This window comes from Taudactylus pleione, unplaced genomic scaffold (assembly GCF_031769625.1).
Source record: "Taudactylus pleione unplaced genomic scaffold, aTauple2 ptg000217l, whole genome shotgun sequence".
NCBI lineage: Eukaryota > Metazoa > Chordata > Amphibia > Anura > Myobatrachidae > Taudactylus > Taudactylus pleione.
In genome coordinates, this window is record NW_028284619.1 from 1838056 (window position 1) to 1860069 (window position 22014).

The 22014-nt window shown below is 39.3% G+C and overlaps 1 protein-coding gene across 3 annotated transcripts in view; it reads right to left on the minus strand.

Annotated features, from left to right (window-relative positions):
• The window catches only part of CACNA2D3 (calcium voltage-gated channel auxiliary subunit alpha2delta 3), a 1120348-nt gene that overhangs the window by 1013661 nt on the left and 84673 nt on the right, over nucleotides 1-22014 (minus strand). For 2 of the 3 annotated variants that reach the window (XM_088478672.1, XM_088478673.1), the window contains exon 3: nucleotides 13824-13883. In XM_088478672.1, coding sequence (XP_088334798.1) covers nucleotides 13824-13883 — 60 coding nt within the window. The remainder of the gene's footprint in view (nucleotides 1-13823; nucleotides 13884-22014) is intronic. The other variant, XM_088478674.1, reaches the window with a different exon arrangement.

The following is a 22014-nucleotide window of genomic DNA, read 5'->3' on the forward strand; positions in this document are numbered from 1 at the left end:
TACTTTATCTCCATCCACTTTATATCTCTCCAAGGCTTAGTACATATACTCCTTAAAAAACTTAATGAATAAAGAGTTGGTTCTAAAGTGATTACATAAAAAGGTTGAGACAATTTTATCAAGCTCAGCTTTTCCTACAGTAATTTCTAATTGTGTTGAATCTGATCCAGAGGAAGTCAAACAAAACTCCCTCACAGAGAGGAAAAAATTATCATCCCAAAAATTGCAATTTGATAAATTCCCTGGATCAATTATGTCCATAATTCCCTCCACTAATTTTAGCTACAGATACCAATTCTTGTAAGAAAGTCATTCAATCCATTTTTAAACTCTGTCTGTCTTGTGGTTAGAAATTCCCTTACCGTGAAGAACTCTACCTATGCTGATGGTGAAACCAACTTCCTTCTTTGTATGATTCTTTAGTGGAAAAGTTTGATATACAGATATTTGTTTTGCCATTGAATATGTTTATACATATTAATTAGGTCACGTTAAAGGTTTTCCAAAGCAAATAAACCTACAATATGTTTTTTTTAACAGGTTTATATTTGAACTGTCTCTAATACTCCTTTTCTCCTATGTCCATCTTGCAGTCAGGTACGCACTTCATATTCAGGATGGGAATTATACAAAGGTAACACTATGGATGCAAGCCATTTTGATGCATTCCAGTATTCAGTACTATTCAGCTTTGAAACTGCTACCTGGTACTAAACGGTAATAGAAAGGACTTTGATGTGACATTTTTACTGTTCCTACCAAGCATCTATTGGATTTACATCAACTTGCAAAGGTTGGAGCATGGTGCTTTTATAGGAGTGTTTTCCAAAGCCTGTGTAGTTGGCCTTTGAAATGAGCTTGGTGGACATGTGGGTACACCAGGAAGTAGTACACAAAGAACCAGTGCTGGTCCACAGATGTTGGTAAATGTACATTTATGTACATGTAAGCGCTCTTGCAGTAGTACTATGCTAAAGAGGAGATACACCACAAATAGGTAGTATGTAATCACATCTAAATGCTGCCTTTACCAAATGTAAAATGGCCAAGACACAGCACAAACTCCACTTCAGTGAGACTGTACTCCTTATTTTGTATAGGGGTAGCTAGGTCTCTATATCATACATGGGTCTGCAGAGCGAGGGCATGGTTTTTGCGGAGAAACTGAAATCTGCACCATCTGTGAGGAGTAGCTAGGTAAGCAGAGGGCGTTCCCTCCTATGGAAGGAATAGACAAGTGTACTGAGTCTTGTGGAGCAGTGCAAAATATAGATTTTATTTTGCAGAGCAAGATTACTAAATCCATACAACAACCAGCTTAGGGGGCAGTTTAGGAGACGTCACATTTACTTTACTCAAAAGGACTTGTATGTTGTAACAGCAATTGTACCTATGCTGTGGATCGCAATAACGTCACAGATGGACCATAATCCATAGACCACCTCGGTAATTCACATATCTTAATACTGTATATAAAAAATATTTATTGCAAAAAGTATACATCAAACTCACAATAAAACAACTTAAATTTCGTAATTTGAAATAAATTCCAAATTTGATTTTTAAACTAAAATGCCTGCTTTGCATGTTTTGAGGTTATTTTAACGTGATTCCACTTATTACATGCAAAAATGCTACAGTTACAAAAATATTTATCCAATACTGGGGCTTTCTTATAGATATTTTAGGCATACCTGGTAGTGCAGAGCTTATTACTGAATCCTATTTAAGAACTCCAGTCTGATTCCAAACTTTCTTTAAAGCTCTGGTCTATATATGTCTCAGATGAATGATAACCTCTATCAAAAAAACATCTTCTCAAGCTGTCCCCTTGTGACAAATAATCTGTTATCTCTGCAGTCTCTCCTAACTAAATTGTCCCTTAGGGATATTCTTTACCCATGTGAGGTAATGACAACTCGTTTTATAAAAATAACTGTTCTATCTGTCTTTAAAAAATATATATGTAAAGGTTTCTGTCTTAATAATAGTAAGATACTGAAAATCAACAGTTTGTTGACTGAGATGACCGGTAAAAATGAATTTTCTATCATTATAAATAATAAGAAATGTTATATACATTTCATCACTACAGTATATGCCCTTTAAAGCTACAATTGGATCAATAATCATATCTCATTCCTTTAAATTCATATCAGTGTAGAACACTTTTTAAAACATTTTTAATTAACTGTACAGGCACATGATGCGTTAAATAGCAAATTAAAGTTTGCTACATCAGTAAGTAAATTTGCATAACTTGGTGCACATATTCCACCCATTGTAGTACCATTAAACTGTAAATAAAAATTCCCAATCAAAACAAATATAATCAAGTTCTGAATTAAGTAAAATACATCTTAAAATAAACTGCCTTGGATGTTAGAGAAAATAATTGACAGATCTGCTTCTGTGTATGAAAAGGTGGTCACTCACTGTCAGATTAAAGTCACCAACAGACAGTCAGACCAAATTATTTAACATTGTCATACACTGTCAGATAATTGGTCTGTCTGATAATGAGTATATCGGAGCACCAATTATCACATACAGTATATTGGGAATACTGGAAGATTTTTCATGCCTGACAGACTGATAATTGGTGCTCGGTCATGGCCATACATTGTGCAATTATCGGCCTGATCAGCTGATAATTGGTTGATTAGGCTGATAATTGGTTGATTAGGCCGATAATTGCACAGTGTAGGGCCACCTTAGGATATAAGGTCACAAAACATTGAACAATATTACAGATACTGACATACAATCTTGTCAGTTTGTGAATCTGCCTAATAAATATACTTTCGACCAATTTCTAAAGAGAACTAACAGGCAGTATAAATATATTCTCTTCCTTCTGGCTTTACTAGAAGGCATGAGGCCACAAATACAGAATAAGAATAAAGACTAGGGGGCCATATCCAATTAGCCGCAATAACGTTAAATGTCCTGCAGACCATTCACCCGAAATTGCCGCTTTTCGCATGTTTGCACGCTCCTGTGTATCGGGCAGTCCTAGTGTCAAAGGCGTGATAACACATTCGCTCGATAATTTTGGCATTGAAGATCGGTGACTAGTGCAGATGAAAGTGGGAAAATCAGCCTGTACCCCCAAAAAAGGTAAACTAAGATAGAGGAAAATATAGAAGTCTGCTAGTGGACATAATCAAAGGGATTAAGTTTATTAAATGTGTCAAATGGCTGTTATATGCATTTTTTACAACAGGGAAAAAATTATAGATATCAAGTTTTTTTGCCAAAATAAATGCTGTAGTTAAATTATATTTTTGTTTCATTCTAGGTCACTTTTAAAAATATTTAAAAATACACCTGGTGCAGCCACCTACTATGTTTAAAGCACCCGTACAGCCCACCAAAATACCTGACCCACAACTTTAAACCCATTTTCCAACACTTTTTACAAAAATGCCATGTCCTTATCGGCCAAATTAAGTTAATAATTTTTTTTTTGGCCTAATTAGTCATTAAGGGGGGTGTCCAAGGGGTTCTGCACCAAGTCCCAACATTTTACCCAAATATAGGGATTTTGCACAACTTATCCCCCTGTCAGGGATGGTGAGAAGTAATTCACGATAATTCCTATACAGTTTTCCCATATGCAAAAAGCGCAGCTGTTTCGAAAAGTTCTCAGAAATGAACTTATCTGGGGAAAAAGTCGTTATCGCAGCTAATTAGATATGGCCCAAAGATTGAGCAACAGTAAGCAAATTTTGCATGTTATGACTGTAATATTTTGTTTATTATAATTCTGTTATTTGTTCAGTATTATCAAAATTAATTACAAAATAGTGTTAGTCTAAATAAATATTTTTAGGATACATAGAATGTATTTAAACTTATGTTAGATAGTGACAGCACTGCCTTTATCTACGTCTATATTATAATTCTCTAAGTTCTGTCCTGTATCCAACCTTCATACAAAGTGGGAGCAGGGGAGCTCTTGTATGGCTACGACTGCTAGGGAGATGGGCAGACCTAGCCGGAGAGGAGAAGAGCCCTCTGGTCTGCTGGGGGGCATGATGGGATGAAGTGGGATGGGACAGGATTGAGCTGGGGTGGCTGGTCGGGACAGAGAAGCAGAGAGGGGTGCGGGGCAGATTAAGGTGGCATGATGCCTTTATAGAACTCGGTTATTACATCAATTATTTAATTTTATTAGTGTCCCAAATTGATAAATGTTAACTTATAAAGCCCAGAGAATAACAAAGAATTGCGAAAGTCGCAGGAATTATAAGGCATTACACTGGGAAAGAGACATTTACTGGGATGGAAATGTCCCTGAACATGCAGCCTACATGTAGAGAAGACATCCACTTTTTGGGCTGGGATAATGTCCATAAGAATGCAATCTATCAATAGCCAGGAAGCAGTACCTCATCAATGTTAGGCAACAAGAATATTACCCAAACAGTGCCCCGGTGATGTCACTGGATACTAGTAATAGGATTGGCTACATACTAATGAAGCCCACAAAATGGATAACTTTTATGCAGGTGACAGGCCCAGTTCAATATAATTTCCTATGAGCATGAAATTAAGTTGAATCAAATTATGCAAATTTTCAAAGGTAGGTAATGTGCTAGGCCAAAACACACACACACATAAAATTACGATGCGACTTTTAACTCGTAATTATGCAAAACTGTAGAATAAGAATAAGTTAATTGGCAGGTGCGGTGACTGTATGCAGATTCACATGGAAGGGGGCACTTTCACCCACGAGATAACTGGCGTTTTGCAGTGTCAGAAATGCCAGCTGACAGCTGGATTATTGAATTAATGAAGAGGGTCGGTCTCTAATTAAATGAAGGGTCACTGGGATCTTTAGGCAGATAACACCGCATTTTTATTAATTATTAGGTCTTCTTACGGTCACTGATGTCTACTTGCATATTTACTGAATATGTTAAAATAAATAAGCCAAGAAGTACTAATTAATGCCCTGAATAAAGCATTGCCAACCTGGCCACTCCACAGGACAGCTACTCATTTATAGTCTTCAAGTGTATTTATTTATAGAGGAAATGACTTTAATATCTACAGCAGAGAGGACAACTTCAGCAATGCAGTCAGTTTCTAGTAGTGCTTGTGATTTCAGTTTGTGGTTTACGCTTGTCAATTAGACCTCCCATAGCTGACAAAGTCATTGTTCCCCTTCTGTTGCTATATGAGGAACGATATTAATTAAATCCTTAATTGAGCATATTTACATGTATAATGATGTTCTCCTCTACACTGCAAGGAGGGAAATTTCCAACTTAATAAAATATCCCTTCATTAACTCATATTTAGGTCATATCTTTGTGTAAAATGCAATGACAGTAAAATCAGTTTAATTTCTCCATATGTTTAATTTCTCCAACGTTATCTAAAGCAGAATACTCATTGCTATTTACTTCTGTCAAAACTATATACAACAGCGTCAAAATAAAATGACTAATGACTCTGTCTTTGGCCCAAGTTAGCGATTCTCTTGCCTATGTCATATTCTTACTGCGGACTTGGCAGAAAAACAGGTTTTGTTTTTCATTCCCTTACTACTGTATACAAGCTAAGATCTGCTGCTACTCACCGCCATTGCCAACTATTAGAGATCAGCAAAATGTTCAAAAATGTTAAGCACCTAACTGCGCATTTCGCCGAGCAGTGTAGAATGTTTTTTTTTCGCAGGGACGTTGCACAGCATCAAAGCAGAATTTAAGGATGGGCTGGCAAAGCCGGTCCTCTCTCCCAAGGCCCCTGCTCTGCTCTTCTGAGCAAGCCTACTTAGGGCTTCACTGTACTCATGCTGGTCCTGGTGCATGCCAGAAGTAGAGGCCTTTTGCAGAATGAGAGGCATAACCACTACGCGTCTCACCTCTATGCCTTGTGAGCTGTAGCAACTCTCTGTAGTTGCAGCACTTCTGCCACTGGATCCTAGTCCTACACTAACCGCACAACACAGCATAATCTATTGCTTGCTGTTGTCCCAGATTTATTTATAGGCTACTGAATTTTACAAATACAGTGTGAAATAGCTTCCAAGGATGGTGAAGAAAGAGCTAAATTTGCAGTACTTGCATAAACTTCACAACTCTGCAAAACGTCTTGTTTTGCAACTAAACTGGATTTGCGTGAAGTTTCATCTTGATTTTTCTAATCTCTTCCAACTATGCAGCATAAATACTGTGTGGGACTGATCAATAATTGCAATAAACATTTGATTAAAATCATTGCTACTGAAGGGGGGGTGTCACAACAGTTACAGAAACTAGAATTTGACATTCTTTTTCTGAGGAAGATATTTAATGTTTATAGGATCATATGATGAAGTCTCACCATTTCTAGATAGGTCCTGCATGGTGGGTCCGGTAGTTCCGTTGATAGAGGGGGTTTGCCGGCAAACTTAGGGTACCTGGCAGACAGCAAGCATCCAACAGGCCCCTCTCGCTCACATCTCATATGGTCCTATACACAGATCACAGGCCTTTGTTGAACCTATTATCTTGTGGAGTGGCTACACCGATGCCCCACTACTCCACGTGGTGGACTTACTAACTACTGTCCAAGTGTGTGTATTATACCTCAAGGAAATATAGGACCATATTCAATATGGGAGCGAAAAGTCTGTGCTGGACTTTTCGCTCCACATCGGAGGTTAGAGTGGGTATAAAGTATGGGGTGCGTGCCTGCTTATCCCCGTATTCAATTTAAAAGGAGCAAAAACGGGACCTGGAGAAATTGGATCTAAAAAAATGGGAATTTTTGGGAAATGTGCCTGGGACCCCCTAAAGATGTCCAGACATGCGGGGGGGTCACCATTGGTACCCCCATTTTTGCCTGCTGAAGGAAGTCGGACTTTGCAATAACCGCTTCAGGTGCATATTTGCGGGGTGAAGAATAGCACTTAGATATTTTTTTTTGTGGAAAAATAACTTTTCCTACCAAATTTGGGGTACATGAAAATGGGATAAGCATATTTTTAAGTCCCTAAAGTTCATTTTGAAAATTCTTCAAAAATGCACCTGCCGCTATCACCCACACACTTTTAAACACCTGCCGCTACCACCCACACTCTTTTAAACACCTGCCACATACTTGGGAACCTCCCTGAATTAATTTCGTTATTTAAAAACGTGTTCCCCATATTATTTTTTTTTTAACCCCAAAATTCAAATAATTTTTTGGGGTGTACCTATTTTTTTTTTTTCCTTTTTTTGACACAGTTCATTTTTAGGGGCTATCCTCAGGGGTGCAGGCTATTTTTTTTTTAAGCCTGCACCCCTAAACCCCAAATCTACAGTTTTTCTCGCCATGTAAAACATGGTGAAAACTTATCCCCGTTTTTTTTAAAGACTTTTCGCACCGGTGAAAAGTCTTTGAAACTGAATACAGGGATAATTCAAACATGCGAAAATGACGTCATCGGCGATAATTTCGCAGCCAAATTTAATATGGCCCCTTGAGTAAAATGCTCAACAGCGTATCTGTTCTCCTCCTACTAGATTCAACCAGTTACTGCACTTTTATGTTGTGAGTATGTATGTTTTATGTCTATACCGTATTAGTGATTTTTTATTTACTCTTTTTTATACTGCATATTGTATATCACAACTATATAATATTATTAAATTTATGACTATACTATTATCGGTCTGCACTGTGTTACTATATTATTAAGAATTTACACAGGCACTAAGGAAGCGCCAGAGGTATTGTACTCTATTTGATATAACTATTTAGGGAAGGTGCGCCCCTATTTTTCCCACACAGGCAGCATCCTAATAGGACCTATAGGCACCAGCGCTACCTTCAGTCATTCTCTTTTGACAACTATATATTGGCCTGCTCTAAACTAAGCTCTAAACGGCAGGTGTTGTCCCTTTATTCATTATTACATCTACCAACCATGTATAGATGCTCAATATATAGCCGTTAATCAAATGCCTGAGTTTGCCTCAGTATATAAACATACCCTGCAATGTAGGTAAGCTAAGTTTAGAAGCATGTGATATGGTCAGTCGCATACACCCTGCTGAAATGTATCATACAGTAAGTATTTTCCCTTCATGAGTAGTGACATGTAATGGTAATGCTGCTGGTACTGGTAAATAAACATTTAGTGGCCTATTTATCAAATAATATTTGAGCGATATCCACTGACAACACCCATTTTCAGGGGGTACCTGCAAATATTAAGTATCCCCAGAATGTATCTATGGGAGCCCGCAGCATGCTCTGATGCCACGGTTTTTGTTCACAAGGACAGCCCCCATAGGTTTCTATGAGGGCTGCTTCAACGATGAATTTACCAAGCTCTGGTATACAAACCAATCCAGAGCTTAGCCCTGCTAGCTACTGCCGTCTTCAGATGGAGTTAGTTACTTAAGATCCCTCTCCGGTGAATGCATAAAAGCAATCACTTTACTTCTTACTGATCGCTCCTTTTGGTGCCTCTGTTCCGGCGGCTCAGTAATGATACATGCAGGCGATCAAAGATTCCCTATTGTTGCAAATTGCGGCTCTAAGGAATCTTTAGTAACGAGGGAAAAAAAAAATAATGAATATGCTCCTTAAACAGGATATGTTTTTAATAGTCTTATTTTCCCTGTTAATTGCATTTTCATCATTATAAACAAAGGTTTTTTCTCAACAAAGTCTGCCAGTGAGCAAAATTTTAAACAGCATGTCCACAATCCCACGTGTAATACTATAACCCACCACAGAATATACTGACAATAGCAGATAAAAACCATCTTAGAGCCTAATTTCCCCTTTGGTGTGAGTCAGATCTGCAAGACCAAAACAAAAGTATTTGCATATAGACAGTTTATGATCTGCAGTTTCAGTAGCATTAGTTGGTCCTGGTCGCATATACAGAAAGAGATTATGAATATTAACTGTCTGGTTATATGGACTTTACCATCAAACCATGTTAAAGAGCCTAACTAACGGAAATGATGGCTTATGGGTAAAACTCCAATTGTATGAACAAATAGCGTTAGAAGAGACCCATCCAATCTCAGGCGTATTGAACCTTCTTTATAACACCTCTCTTGCTATAAGACCATAGACGTAGCTATAGTGGGTACAGGGGGCACCATTGCTATTGGGCCCAGGTCATAAAGTTGTCTAACAGGTTCTCGGAAATGCCTGCTAAGCACTGCATTCCATAATGTGAACTGAGGGCTCTGTGTTCTGGCAGCACTACAATGTGGAATATTGTTAACTTGGGGCACATCAATGTGACCTAAAAAGAACTGGGGGTAATGTGTGGTATAATGTAAAGTAGGGCACCACTATGGTGCATAAAATGAACAACTGCTATGGAGAGAGGTCTCTCTCTAGAAGGGGGAAAGGGGTCCCTTCAAAATGTTGCCATGGGGCCCACAAAGTTTTGGCTACTCCCCTGTGTAAGACAAATATTTTTGTTGTGTGCTTTAAGCTGGCGTTATATAGAACAAGCTCTCTATATACAATATACAGAATGATCTATTCTATAGTGAATTAGCGGCCATAACAAGTCTGAAGTTGGCCAAAGGGTGTCAAGTATTGCGATAAGAGGATACAGTATGTGCAATTGTGGAAAAGTCGACAGCCAATTGGGTGAGTTTAGTTTAGGTATAAAGCTGCACAGAGCTTTCAAGGACAATTTTTTGTGGGCAACACAATTGGAAAAAGGCAATATCCTGCAGTCCCATATCTGTAAAGCATCAGAGACCTCCCGAGGGTCATGAAAGTGGGTCTAAACAGATCAGGTATTGAAAGGAGAAATCGGACACAACGGCTCTCTCCAAGTCTACCGAGGACTTGGAATATGTAATTTAAAAAAACGCTTTACTTTCCATTCAATCAACATAAAAAAATGTTCTTAGTGCTATTCTGTTAGCATCTGAACTCTTTCACTATTATCTGACTCAAGTAAGCAAGGAGAAAAGTTGTCAAAAATAATTTTCCTTTTAAAGTATACAATATATTTCAATTCTAAAGAGACCATTAAAATACAGCCCTTCTGAAGAAATTAGCCAGTTTTCTGGCAAAATAAAGGCACTTGCATAAGTCAATCAATAGACAGAGGCACAATGTGATAATTTTGTATTATGTTCATTCAAAGTGAGCCGCTAATAACTTGCAAAGTACTTGCCTGTGCAGGAGGAGTGAAAATTTGTGGCATGATAATTTAGTATTGTCACAGGTAGTAACACAGAGAGAAAAATACAGTAAGAGTCGGTACAATTTATCACTGGACAGCACATTACATTGAGAAGAGGTTAGACATAATTACTATACTTCTAAAATGTGCAGTCTTCTGCCACAAAGGTTCATATTAATGTATGCATAATTGTGGAAGACCCCTGAATTTTACCTTCAGAATAATTGGAGATTTTTACATTTTTATTGTTAATGTCTAACGTTTAAAAAGCAGCATAACACATACAGATTGATTATTACTGGAGCTTGGATTTTTATGTACTGTAGCATCATGTTGCAAAATATGTACATAAATATGCTGCAATATCTGAACAAATATGTAGCTAAATATGTAGATAGTGTAAAAATATGTGATAACAAATAAGCAAAACATATTAAGTAGTAATCAAAAGTTTACTAAATAGCCAGGGATATTTACTGTATTAACTTAAAAATTCCATCTTTAATTATTCCCTTAATTATACTAGATACAGGTGAAAGTTTTTTTGAAGTTCAGAAACATTTTAAAATTAAGAGCTTGTGTCTTTGCATATATGAAAACATCACTTTCTTTCCCTCTCTAACGATGGGTATATTTATTAAATATCACAGCAAGGATTCTTTTTTCAGCATATAACAATTTTAATTGCCTGGGCAAGGGCTCCTATAAGAGCCCATCCCGGTGATCAGGAGAAAGTAAAGTGATTGCATCCACAATCACTTTATTTCCACCTACGGACCCCGTTGTGGCTATATACCTGTATAGATAGATAGATATAGATAGATAGATAGATAGATAGATATGCCCCAGGTTTTTGGCTTCTGTCTGGTAGTATCCTTGATTCCCAGACCATCTGTGAATGGCTGATAAAGGGTGTGTCGGTCTCTGTAGTCGGTCTCTCACTGCCTGTGAAACAGGTCAGAGGCTTGTTGAGAGACAATTGGATTACTGAATCTAAGTGCTGTGCTAAAGACTTCTGTTTTGTGAGAGGAAGGTTAAATTCCTTCTTTTCTGAGAGAGCCCTGATCTACTTTTGTCTATTTTTGTGCTGCTTAATAAAATTAGTTGAGAATACTTGTAGCAAGGGCTTGAACTAGTGTTCTACTACTTGGCTGCTCCATGACAAGTGCAACTGTTTACCCAGGAGATGGCACCCATACCCTTATGTTGCCAGTAATATATATATATATATATATATATATATCATATACATACATACAGCCCTATTTTTGCTACTAAGGGCAATATGATGCCAACACACACAATTGTACCTACTAATAAATGCTTTCTTTGTTAGTTAGAAGCTAGCACTCTAACATTCAAATGGTTAACACAGCCTGCCCTAGCATACAAATGGTTAATGCAGTCAACCGTATAACAGAATGGACAACCAATTATTCTATTCATATGAGGCCTATAAATTTGATAGAGTAAAACAGACACTTATCAAATTATAGATTTAATATAGCAAAGCCATAATAAAGTCCATAATAATATATAATAATAAAAAACATAACATATGCCAGAAAAAAAGTTCAGATATTAAAATGGAGGAAAAAATTAAATTTCTTGATCATTTTTTTAATCAAAACTATGAAATTCTTAAATAACTATACTTTAAGTTCAGTTTTTACCCTCCACTTTCATAACTGTTGCCACTTTGGTTTCATATTTGAGAGAATAGTCATTAGTTCCTAATGAATAGGATAGGCTAAATTCTCTAATATTGGTTCAGCATACAAAATGGCTGCCTCCATTCCAGTAGGCTATGGGTACACTTTAAACTTGTACAATATTATTGTACGATATGAACAGATACATTTTAAAAATAAAGCTTTTAATGGTACTTGGCTCGATCGCAAGTCCGATTTTGACCAACACTAGAGGCCGTATTCAATTAGCGGCGATAATATCACCGGCGATAAAATGTCCGACTTCGTTGGTGAAATCGGGTGATTATCGCATGCGTGCTCCCATTTACGCAAAAAAGCAGGCGAAAACGGGAAGCTGTGTTAAAAAAATAGGCGAACAAGTCAGGACATGCAGGAAATTGGGCCTGTACCCCAAAAAATGCCTGACGTACATTAGAAATTCATTTAGAAGTGTATTATTGGCCATATTAAAAGTATTTAGGGTACTTAAATTGCGTCGGTTGGCGGTAATTTGCGTATTTGAAAAAAATAAATAAATAAGAGAAACCAATTTTTCCCAGGAAATTACTGTTCCACGTAAATAGGGGGTACATTAAATTGGGTGCAAGTATATTCTTGTGTCGTGAAAGCACACTTTTAAAAACCGTTAAAAAAATGCCTGCTGCAACCACGTGCAATGTTTAAAACACTTGACACATCCATATAGCACCACGAAATAACAGACCCAATATGTTAAACCCAGTTTCATCGTTTTTTTTCCATCCAAAAGTTGACCAGACATTTTTAGCCAAATTACGCAATTTACGACAAACTTTCTGGGTTATTTAATATTGGGGGAGGGGTGGGGGTATGTAGTCCAAAGGGTTCTGAAAGAAATGCCCACATTTTTAGGCAAAAATAGGGATCTTGCATTTTTTTTTCACCTGGTCTGAGATGGTGAAAACTCTTCGCCTGTTTCCCACTATTCAATTATAGCGGGTGTGATAATTTACAGCGAAAACTGCATTTATCGCACCTAATTGAATACGACCCTAAGTGGCTAAATTGGATGAGATAGAATATTTAGGATGACTGAGCAACTGGATCTCACCTGTTGTCCACTTAGTGGGTAAATTGGAAGATGATTAATTACAAAGACAGGGAGCAGTTATCTTCTAGCTGTTTTCCTGACTGATTATAAACAGATTATTATCTTGTGTTTGTAAAACCACCTACACCATAATATTGGGATGTAGTTATAATACCGACGTGCGGCATCCCTGCTCAAGAAATCCCGGCCCCGGAATGCCATCAGGGGTGACATCCTGACACCGGAATCCCAGCAGCCATGATGCCGAACGTAAGTAGAGCGGGCTGGTTAGGACTTAGCCATGAGGGGGGGGGTTAGGTTTAGGCATCACGGGGGGGTTAGGGTTTGGCTAGGGGAGGTTAGGGTTAAGCACCCCCGGGGGTGGCATAGTGTTCGGCTAGGGGAGGTTAGCGTTAAGTACCCCCACGGGTGGGTTAGGGTTAGGCAGTAAGGGGGGAGGGTTAGGTTTAGGCACCAAGGGGGGAGGGATTAGGTTTAGGCACTAACGGGGAGGGTTAGGATAGGGTGGAGGGAGGGTTAGTGTTAGGATGTACAATAGAGGGTTAGGGGGAGAAGGGGGGAGGGTATGTATACTTACCTGACCCTTGTCGGGATCCTGAGCATCAAGATGCCGCTGTCAGTATATTGCCAAGCAGGCACCCCGACTGCCGGAATTACATACCCATTCCCATAATATTAGCCAGATGGCACCATATCATTGCTGGTATTGCAGTGCTTTCGCTCTGTGTTACATATATGATGTAAGCAAACAGTAATTGAATCCTAACAAAGGGCAACATGATTTTTGAAGATAAAATACATCTAACATCATAACCATAAAGCACAGACCAATATGAACGTATTACTATGGCAAAGCAGAAAACAGCAGATGAAGCAGATTATTACTTACCGTGAAGATGCTCTGCAGCAGTAACAGAAAAAAAGATGACAAGTTAAAAAGTCTGTAAATCTGTGGATATAATGGAACAGATACAAAAATATGTTATCAAAAACCTTATCACAATTCAAAGTCACAAAGAAACATACTTGGCATGGCGCATTTTACTTACTTTTTTCTTTAATATATTAAATACAGTTTGTGAGATTAAAGGCTTCCCATAACAATGTTTCATAATATTCATGTACATGGTTTAAATGTATATAGCGGTCACTTTTAAATGTAACATGTCAAAAGAAAACAATATTAACGTTATGAGAAAACAGAAATTTCGACATGTACATTGGCAATTCTACATGTCCTTTTATCATACTTGCTACTTTTGAAAAAGCATTCCAGGGAGATTGTGATAGCAACACCTATGAGCCTGGCGGTAAAGTGGGCGTGTACTGCTACATCTGAGAGGCGTGTCATAAGACCGACTTACATCCAAATGTAAACGAGCCCCAAAGTAGTTAGTAAGATCTACGTGTTGATGAACACACACTAATACTTTTCAGAAAATGCATAGGGATCATTTTGCCTTATTACCAATGCAGGGAAATGGTACTAACGATATCATTTGAATGTACATACCTCTGTTTTTTCTTTTATGTAACAGATTCATAATGGGGGTAAGGTGCAATCAGGGAGAATGCTAGACTCTTCAGGGAGACAGGGAGATTGCTACTATTTCTGGGAGTCTCCCTGACAATCAGGGAGAGTTGGCAAGTATGCCTTTTATGCCCTACATGTATGGAATAATGTACGGCACCGCTTCTCTTGTTCTGTAGACTGGTTGTTATTCTATCTGTTACCCATTTATATACAGTAGTTCTGCATTCTATAGATCTACTCATATATAAACTAATGTACCACTTTTGTGGTGTCAGCTACCAGTGCCTAGCTAGGTTGGGTTTTTGGGATGGTGGCTCTCTGGATTCCGGCAGTCAAAATCCAGACGTTGGCATACCGTCAGGGTTAGGATACCGACACTTGTTGGTAGGCATCCTAACTCTCCCCCTCTCCTTACCCCTAACCTTCCCTCCCAGCATCCTAAACCTAACCCTCCCCCTGCAGCCTAACCCCTAATCCTCCCTCTAACCCCACTACATACCTTTGGTATGCCGGCGGTCAAGATACCAGCGCCGGGATTCTGACAGGTGTCGGGATTCCGGTACTGGTATTTTAAGCGCCGCCATCCCACTTGCCAGGATTATTACCACATCCCTACCGAGATACCGGCTGCAGTCCCCCCATACATACATCTGTGTGGTACTAACTAATGTTTGCAGAAACCCCCTAGAAAATGGGTGCTTTCAGGGGATATCTTGCCCAAATTGATAAATATGCTCTGTATAGTCTGTATGCACAACTTCTATTAATATGTTATTACTGTAACTGGATGTTTTATTGTGTGCTCGGCCAAGGTCAAGGTTTTCGGCACTAACAGTTTTTTTTCCTTGATGCTATACCACTGCAGATTCATTGCTACGTTTGCTCTCGGTGTTCAGCAAGCCTTAACTGAAAGCCAGAGAGACACAGCGCTGACAGCTTAAGTAAACAGCCTGCAAATATAATTATTTTGGTCAATCGACAATGGGTCATTTCCCCTACAAGGAAATTCGCCCTGAACACTATCAAAATACAAACGATCACAAAGCGTTGTCTGTGAAGTCGCTCGCCTGTGGAGTAATTTCATCAGTCTAAGCAGTATTTGTAAAATGATATTCCTGTGCAGTGATGGTTGGTGAAATTGACAGACTAAGCCATTCCAAAGTTACACATGAAGGTTAATACCCAGGCTCATGAGCATGGTCCAGGGCTTCTGGCTCAATAGGCGAAAGAGCTTGAAGCTGAGCAAGATTCACAGGTGAAAATAAGTTCTGGGACAGGATGCGGATGAGGAAGGATGAAGGATGGATTTTAGTGAGCTGGGAGGCTGCTGACACGGCAGCCTGTCTCGGTTTGTGCTGTTTGGTAGACAAAGAAAGGTGAGGGAAACACATGCATTATTTAGCAGGTTCAGTTCCACTTGAAGAACGAATGCAGAGCATGATATTCTAAGGTCACAGCAGGTGACTCAGCAACGAGGATTCTTCTTAAAGACAACTTCAGCGTCAAACACATATTTGAAAGCAGATCAAGATCATTTATCAAATCAAGAATCCTTTTACAAATGAAACGTGACCACGTGTCCGAGTAGTGAACTGCACTTGATCTCTAACACATTTGCTGGGAGTCTGTTCAAAATGACCACTTTCTTTTCCATAAATGATGACTTCTCCCATGAGCATTCATGCATCCGGATTCAGAGCAAGGCTTCCTTGTCACAGCATTTCTCTCTGTGCATAGATTTGCCTTGGGAAATAGAGTGCTCATTAAATGACCAGTAAACTCCAAAATTTTAATTTTCCAATCTAAAGCATGAAGGTCATATTCTACGTTTAGTAGTGACCTTACGTTCCCCTGCAGCTGTGTTACTCTCTGACACATTTTCTGGACAGCGTGCAGTCTGTTAAGCTGCACAGACATCAAAGGCAACTTACTTTTATAGCGGTTTATCCAAGGTGACTTTCAAGGTTCTCTTGTGATGGTGACTGATGCGAGAGGTCTTGAAATAGGGTCTGTTCTGGACCGAAACGTTGACTGTCTTATGGTGACCATGGAGAACAAATTTTTTAATTCCTCGAGTCTGGTGGGTGCTCTCATTTTGCTCTTTACTGGAGTAGACTGGATAATTTTTTCTGAGTGCTATTTTGAGGTGCAAAATATGTGTATGCAATACAATTGGATTCTATATATACAATTGCTCTTTAAAAGAAGTTTATTATTTATTTTTAGAGGAATCTAAATTGAATTGGTCATTGAATCCACAATTCTACACTAAACTGACTAGAGTGATAAACTAATAACTAAAATGTAACGCAAGTGGTAAATCTAAAACAATAGGTTTATAATTAGTTCATTAGGGCGAATTGAATTCATTGAGTTTTCTAGCTGTTTTCTAAACTGAGTGATATAACATTAAAGAGCTAGAAATCATGGTTTTGAGAAGTCAATTCAATCATAGTTGCCTACTTTCCCGGGAATATTTGGAAGATCCCTGAATCAAGTTGAGACCTCCCGAGCTCCCAAGACAATTTTTCTTATATACATGCATTTTTTTGTGCCATGATGAAGCAAAACATGTTGTCAAGTCATGCCCACCTTAGTGAGAACTGAGTGGGCAGGAGGTGTGATAATTTACTTCATACTGTACATCATCACCTTGTCCTGTCCACTTTTGGAGTCGAGCAGCATCATCAAGTAATACTCATTTCTTCATTTTATGCCCCCCCCTTCATTCCCTTGGAGGTCAGGTGTGAAAAGTTGGCTAGTATGATTTGAAACAACCAAAGAGGGGAAACCTTTGAATTGATAATGATATATTGATTATATTATTTGAGGCTCTATGTTATTAATTGGTGCTTATGTTGTTTGTACAGTATTGCAATATGTGTTTACAATATAACTCTTTAAATAATAAGAAATTGTCTGCCGTCTCTGCTAACAGTTTATTTTCCATCTCCATAGTTATCAAGAGTTAAACGCTGTTTTGCGCCATATGGCACGAGATGCCTGGTGTGTACTTTTCCCTGAGTTTTGCGTGCCTTAAACCACATACAAATTTGCTTAAAGTGTACTAAACACTTAGGAATAGTATCTTTGATGCAAAGGAATCACTATAAAGTCGCATATTAAGCACAAGGATGTGTGGTGCGAGGCGTGGTGCAGGCACTCGTATCGAATCTCCATCTCTTGCATTTTTACCCAGATTAGCGACTATGGGCCGTAATGAATTAGAAGCGAAAAGTCCGTTGCCGGACTTCTCACCGTAGTTGCTGGTTTTGGGTGCTAAAAAGTATCACGCTCGTCCCTGCTTTATCCCCGTATTCAATTCCAAATCAGCGAAAACGGGAACCGGCGAAACTGAAATCGGCGAAAAGTTCTGTCAGTTTTGGGGAAATCAGCCTGACACCCCCCAAAAGATGCACTGACATGGGGGATCACTATGGGTACCCCCGAATAGCCCTGATAAAGGTATTTGGGGTTTTTAAATGGTCTCAATAGGCTCTATTTAGCATCCTTCAGCAAGTGGTGAAGAATAGCATGTTGCAACTTTTTTGGGGGAAAATAAGTATTCCCATCAAATTTGGGGTACATGAAAATGGGTGCAAGCATATTTTAAAGTTGCTAAAGTGAAGCATTAAAAAGCACCAAACAATGCACTTTTCGCCCATTTTTTTCAAAGTGCTCTTTTGGGGTGTCCTTTGTGTATTTTTTGCGTTTTTTTTACACAATTTGCATCAAGGGGGGTGTACAAAGGGTACAGGGTGGTTTCCGCACCACTGCACACCAAAACCCCAATTCTGCACTTTTTTCACCTATTACATTACATTGCGTTATCGCGGCAGCGAAAGGACACTACAAATGAATACGGGCATAAGTTGAAACCGGCGAAAATGACGTCAGCGACAAAAAAGTATCGCCAAAATGGACTTTTCACTTCTAATTGAATATGGCCCTAAGGGGGAGATGTATCAAGGCTTGGAGAGAGATAAAGTAGAAATAGGTAAGTACCAACCAATAAGATTCTGTCATTTAATTGTGTTTGAAAAATGTCGGGCTGATTGGTTGGTACTTTATCTCTCTCCACTTTATTTCTCTCCAAACTTTGATACATCTCCCCCTGTAAGTCGCACACAGAAGCTACTCTACATGAAATGCCAGCGTCAATGTTCAAGGTACCCCTGCATTGTATTTTTGAATAAGATGCATTAGGGGAATTTTTAAGAGAGGAGGGGGCTCGTGTGCAGCCTCCGTTTGGTTAGGGTTAGGCACCCCCCAAGGAGGTTAGGGTTAGGCACCACTAAGGGAGGGTTAGGGTAGGGAGAGGTTACTTACCACTGCCGTCAGGATTCTTCACTTTCGGCCTTGCACTGTCGGGATTTGAACCAGCAGCTAGTCAGCCGCCGGTATTTCATACCCAACCAGATAATAGACATATAATAGAGGTAGAACAAAACACAATACTGTACTATAATCATGCTAATAAAAATATTAAGTCATTAATCCTACACTGGCACCTATCTCATCTTTATACCCTTAACAGGGGCACATGCTCCATTGCCCTATTTATGGCCCTACTGAAAAACAACTTCCATGACTGCAGTTCCCCTTTAAAAACTGTGTTTGATAACAATTAGAAAACGGAACTTGCCGTGAGGATTTGTTCTATTAAGTTGCGATAACCACAGCTGGGTAATTGTTTCTGAATGAAAAAGAGCCTGTTTGGCACTTGATAAAGCAACTAATTCCCATTATATTCAGCAACATTGACATTGTTTTATTGTCTGTGGCTGTGAATGTATATGATTATTATTCAGCATTGATGTCAGAAATAAATGGTTAGAAAATTTTGACATTTCAAACTGTACCTGGAAATCAATTCATTATTGTAACTACATTCAGAGATATGTCATGAAGTGTCAATAGAAAATAAACAGCTGTATAACATGTACTTTTCCAGTGTGATCATGTGCTAACAGGTTGACTTTTTAATAAAATTAATAACAGAATACAACATACATATTATTTTTATTTTTTAATTATTTAAGTGATGCTTTATATAACCATTTGTATATATTTAGAAAGCACAAAAGTGTAAGGGCTTATTTATCAAGCTTTTGGGCCCCATTAGTATGTGAAATAGCAGTTTTCACATTATTATCACTAATTTAATCAAAGCCTTTATATCAAGCCTGTATAGCGGTGATATCTCCAGTTAATTACAGAATCGGATCACACTATCTTTCCTATACATTGTGATTGTGCTATTTATCAATCTCCAAAAAAACTAAAGGGTGTGTAAAAGAATCTATTAAGAGTCCTGCTCTCACCTTACTGTAGGTCACACATCCGCAGTAATACTGCCAGGACAGAAGCTGCAGTGTAATAAGAGCTGGATTAAGGCTGTGGGGGGCCCTAGGTCTAAAATTAAGAGCACTGAATCATGCTTGCAGGAGATCGGTATGAAATCCCCACGCCGGAAAACCGGCAAGAGAAGATCCCAACAGGTGAGTTTTTTTAAGTATTACTAACCCTATTCCCCCTGTCAAAGCTGAATAATTGGCTGAGACAAGATCAGCTTAAAATTAGATTGAAATGATGCCATCTTGCGAATGGCCGCAAGACACCATCTTGAAAATGAGATCTGCGAGACGCCATTTTGCGAATGGCCGCTCAGCACCATTTTAGCTAAACTCACACTTAAGTACATATGGCGATGCTATTATTAGCAACATGAAATCGCATATTTTACCATACCCCATACACACATTAATACACACAGTTGCGTTGTTAACATGTCGCATATTAGTGAATGCATAATACCCCGCATGCGAATGCTGTTTATTAGCTTCATGCGTATGCATCTGCCCCAAGTTAACCAGCGTCTTTTACCAAACCCCTAATACTTACACACTGCACATTCACGTAAAAGGTTCCATAGCTTCAAAGTATAAGATTCACGTTTTATCCATTTATTACTAATACTGTGAAATAAAGGCTATTTGGTATCTAAGGTTTAATACATGATAAGTAAACCATGTTTGGTGTTGTACTGATCTGCACTTTCTCAACAGCTTTCTGGTATCATCGGTGTGAAGATCGCAACATGCATTCTCAACTTGTGGACTGTAGAGAGTTAAAACACCAAAATGTACTTTGTAAAATTAACAGCTTAGGTTTGCATGAGGTGGGAAAACGGAGACAAAAGGCTGTCGGAGGCTGGTCTGTGTCCATTTGAATCGACCTGTTAAATGTCCTGTAACAGAAGCACCGTGATGGAGAACCAATGGGATCACAACAAACCTCTCTATTGTATAGTCTATTTCTGTAAGGGTATATATATGTGTGTTCTGACCCCAGTCTTCATGCTGATGCTGTTGATGGAGGTTTCTTGTTGATGCCGGAATCTGGTCCCAGAGCGCGTGCGTATGTATAACTGTACCTTGGGTCTGTATAATTTCTTTGTGCTAAATTGTATTTAGATCACAGCGTGTAACTATCTGTACTTTGCTTGAATAATATACCTTGTGTGTTGGAAACACATTTTCTCAAAGTCTGAAGGTATTTATTTACTGTATGACTGCGTACGCAAATAGCATCAATTTTAGAAGGTATAGGCAGGGTTTAGAAGGTATAGGCAGGAGCGTATAGAGGTTTAAATTCAGTATCCTTAGCCCCTAACCCTCCCTTAGGGGTGCCTAACCCTAACCTTCCCCCTTGTAAGTGACTAAACCTAATCCCCCTTCCCCGCAGCCTAAACCTAAGTCTCCCGGGGGTGTGCCTAACCGTAACCTCCCCCGAGGGTGCCTAATCCTAACTCCCCCTTCCCCTAGCCTAACCCTCCCGGGGGGTGCCTATCCCTAAGTCCCCCCCAGGAGCCCTTAACCCCAAACCCCCCCCCCCGGCAGCTGTCCGCACCCGGTGCCGACTTATCTTTGTTTGGTATGCCAGGCATCGGGCTCCCGGCGTAGGTCTAAGGACAGGCGTCAGGATTTCGATGCCTGTCATTAGTCCCCTGTTGGTATTGCACAGTCGGAAAGCTGGCAGTTGGCTTTTTGACCATCGGCTTTCTGACTGCATCCCGTTTTAAGAGCTGGGGGTGGGGTCAAACCATGGGCAGAAGCTGCACAGAAAGAGAGCTAATAGAGGCATGCCTCTGAGTATGGGGGGCGTGCCTTGAGCGCTGATGGACACCTTGGATGTGTCATGTGACCAGGAAGTGCACTGCAGTGATAAGAGAACGGACTTCAGTCAAGAGCAGCAAGAGAAGACACAGAGATGCAGCTAGGAGAATCAATGCACACTGAAGCTTAGTGTAGTGAGGGGAGAGTTACAGTGAGTACAGGGTGAGACAGCCTCCCAGCACTCAGACACATCTCCATGTGTGCCTCCCCAGCCATTGACCTCACCACACTTCACTGGCCCAGTTATTATATGGTTAGTGTTGAATGAGGTGTGTTCTGGCGCTGCCTCAATCCATAGGACTCACCGGAGTGCAGTCAGCAACTGTGACCTTTGAAATACGCTACTGTGCATGTGCAGCATTTCCTTG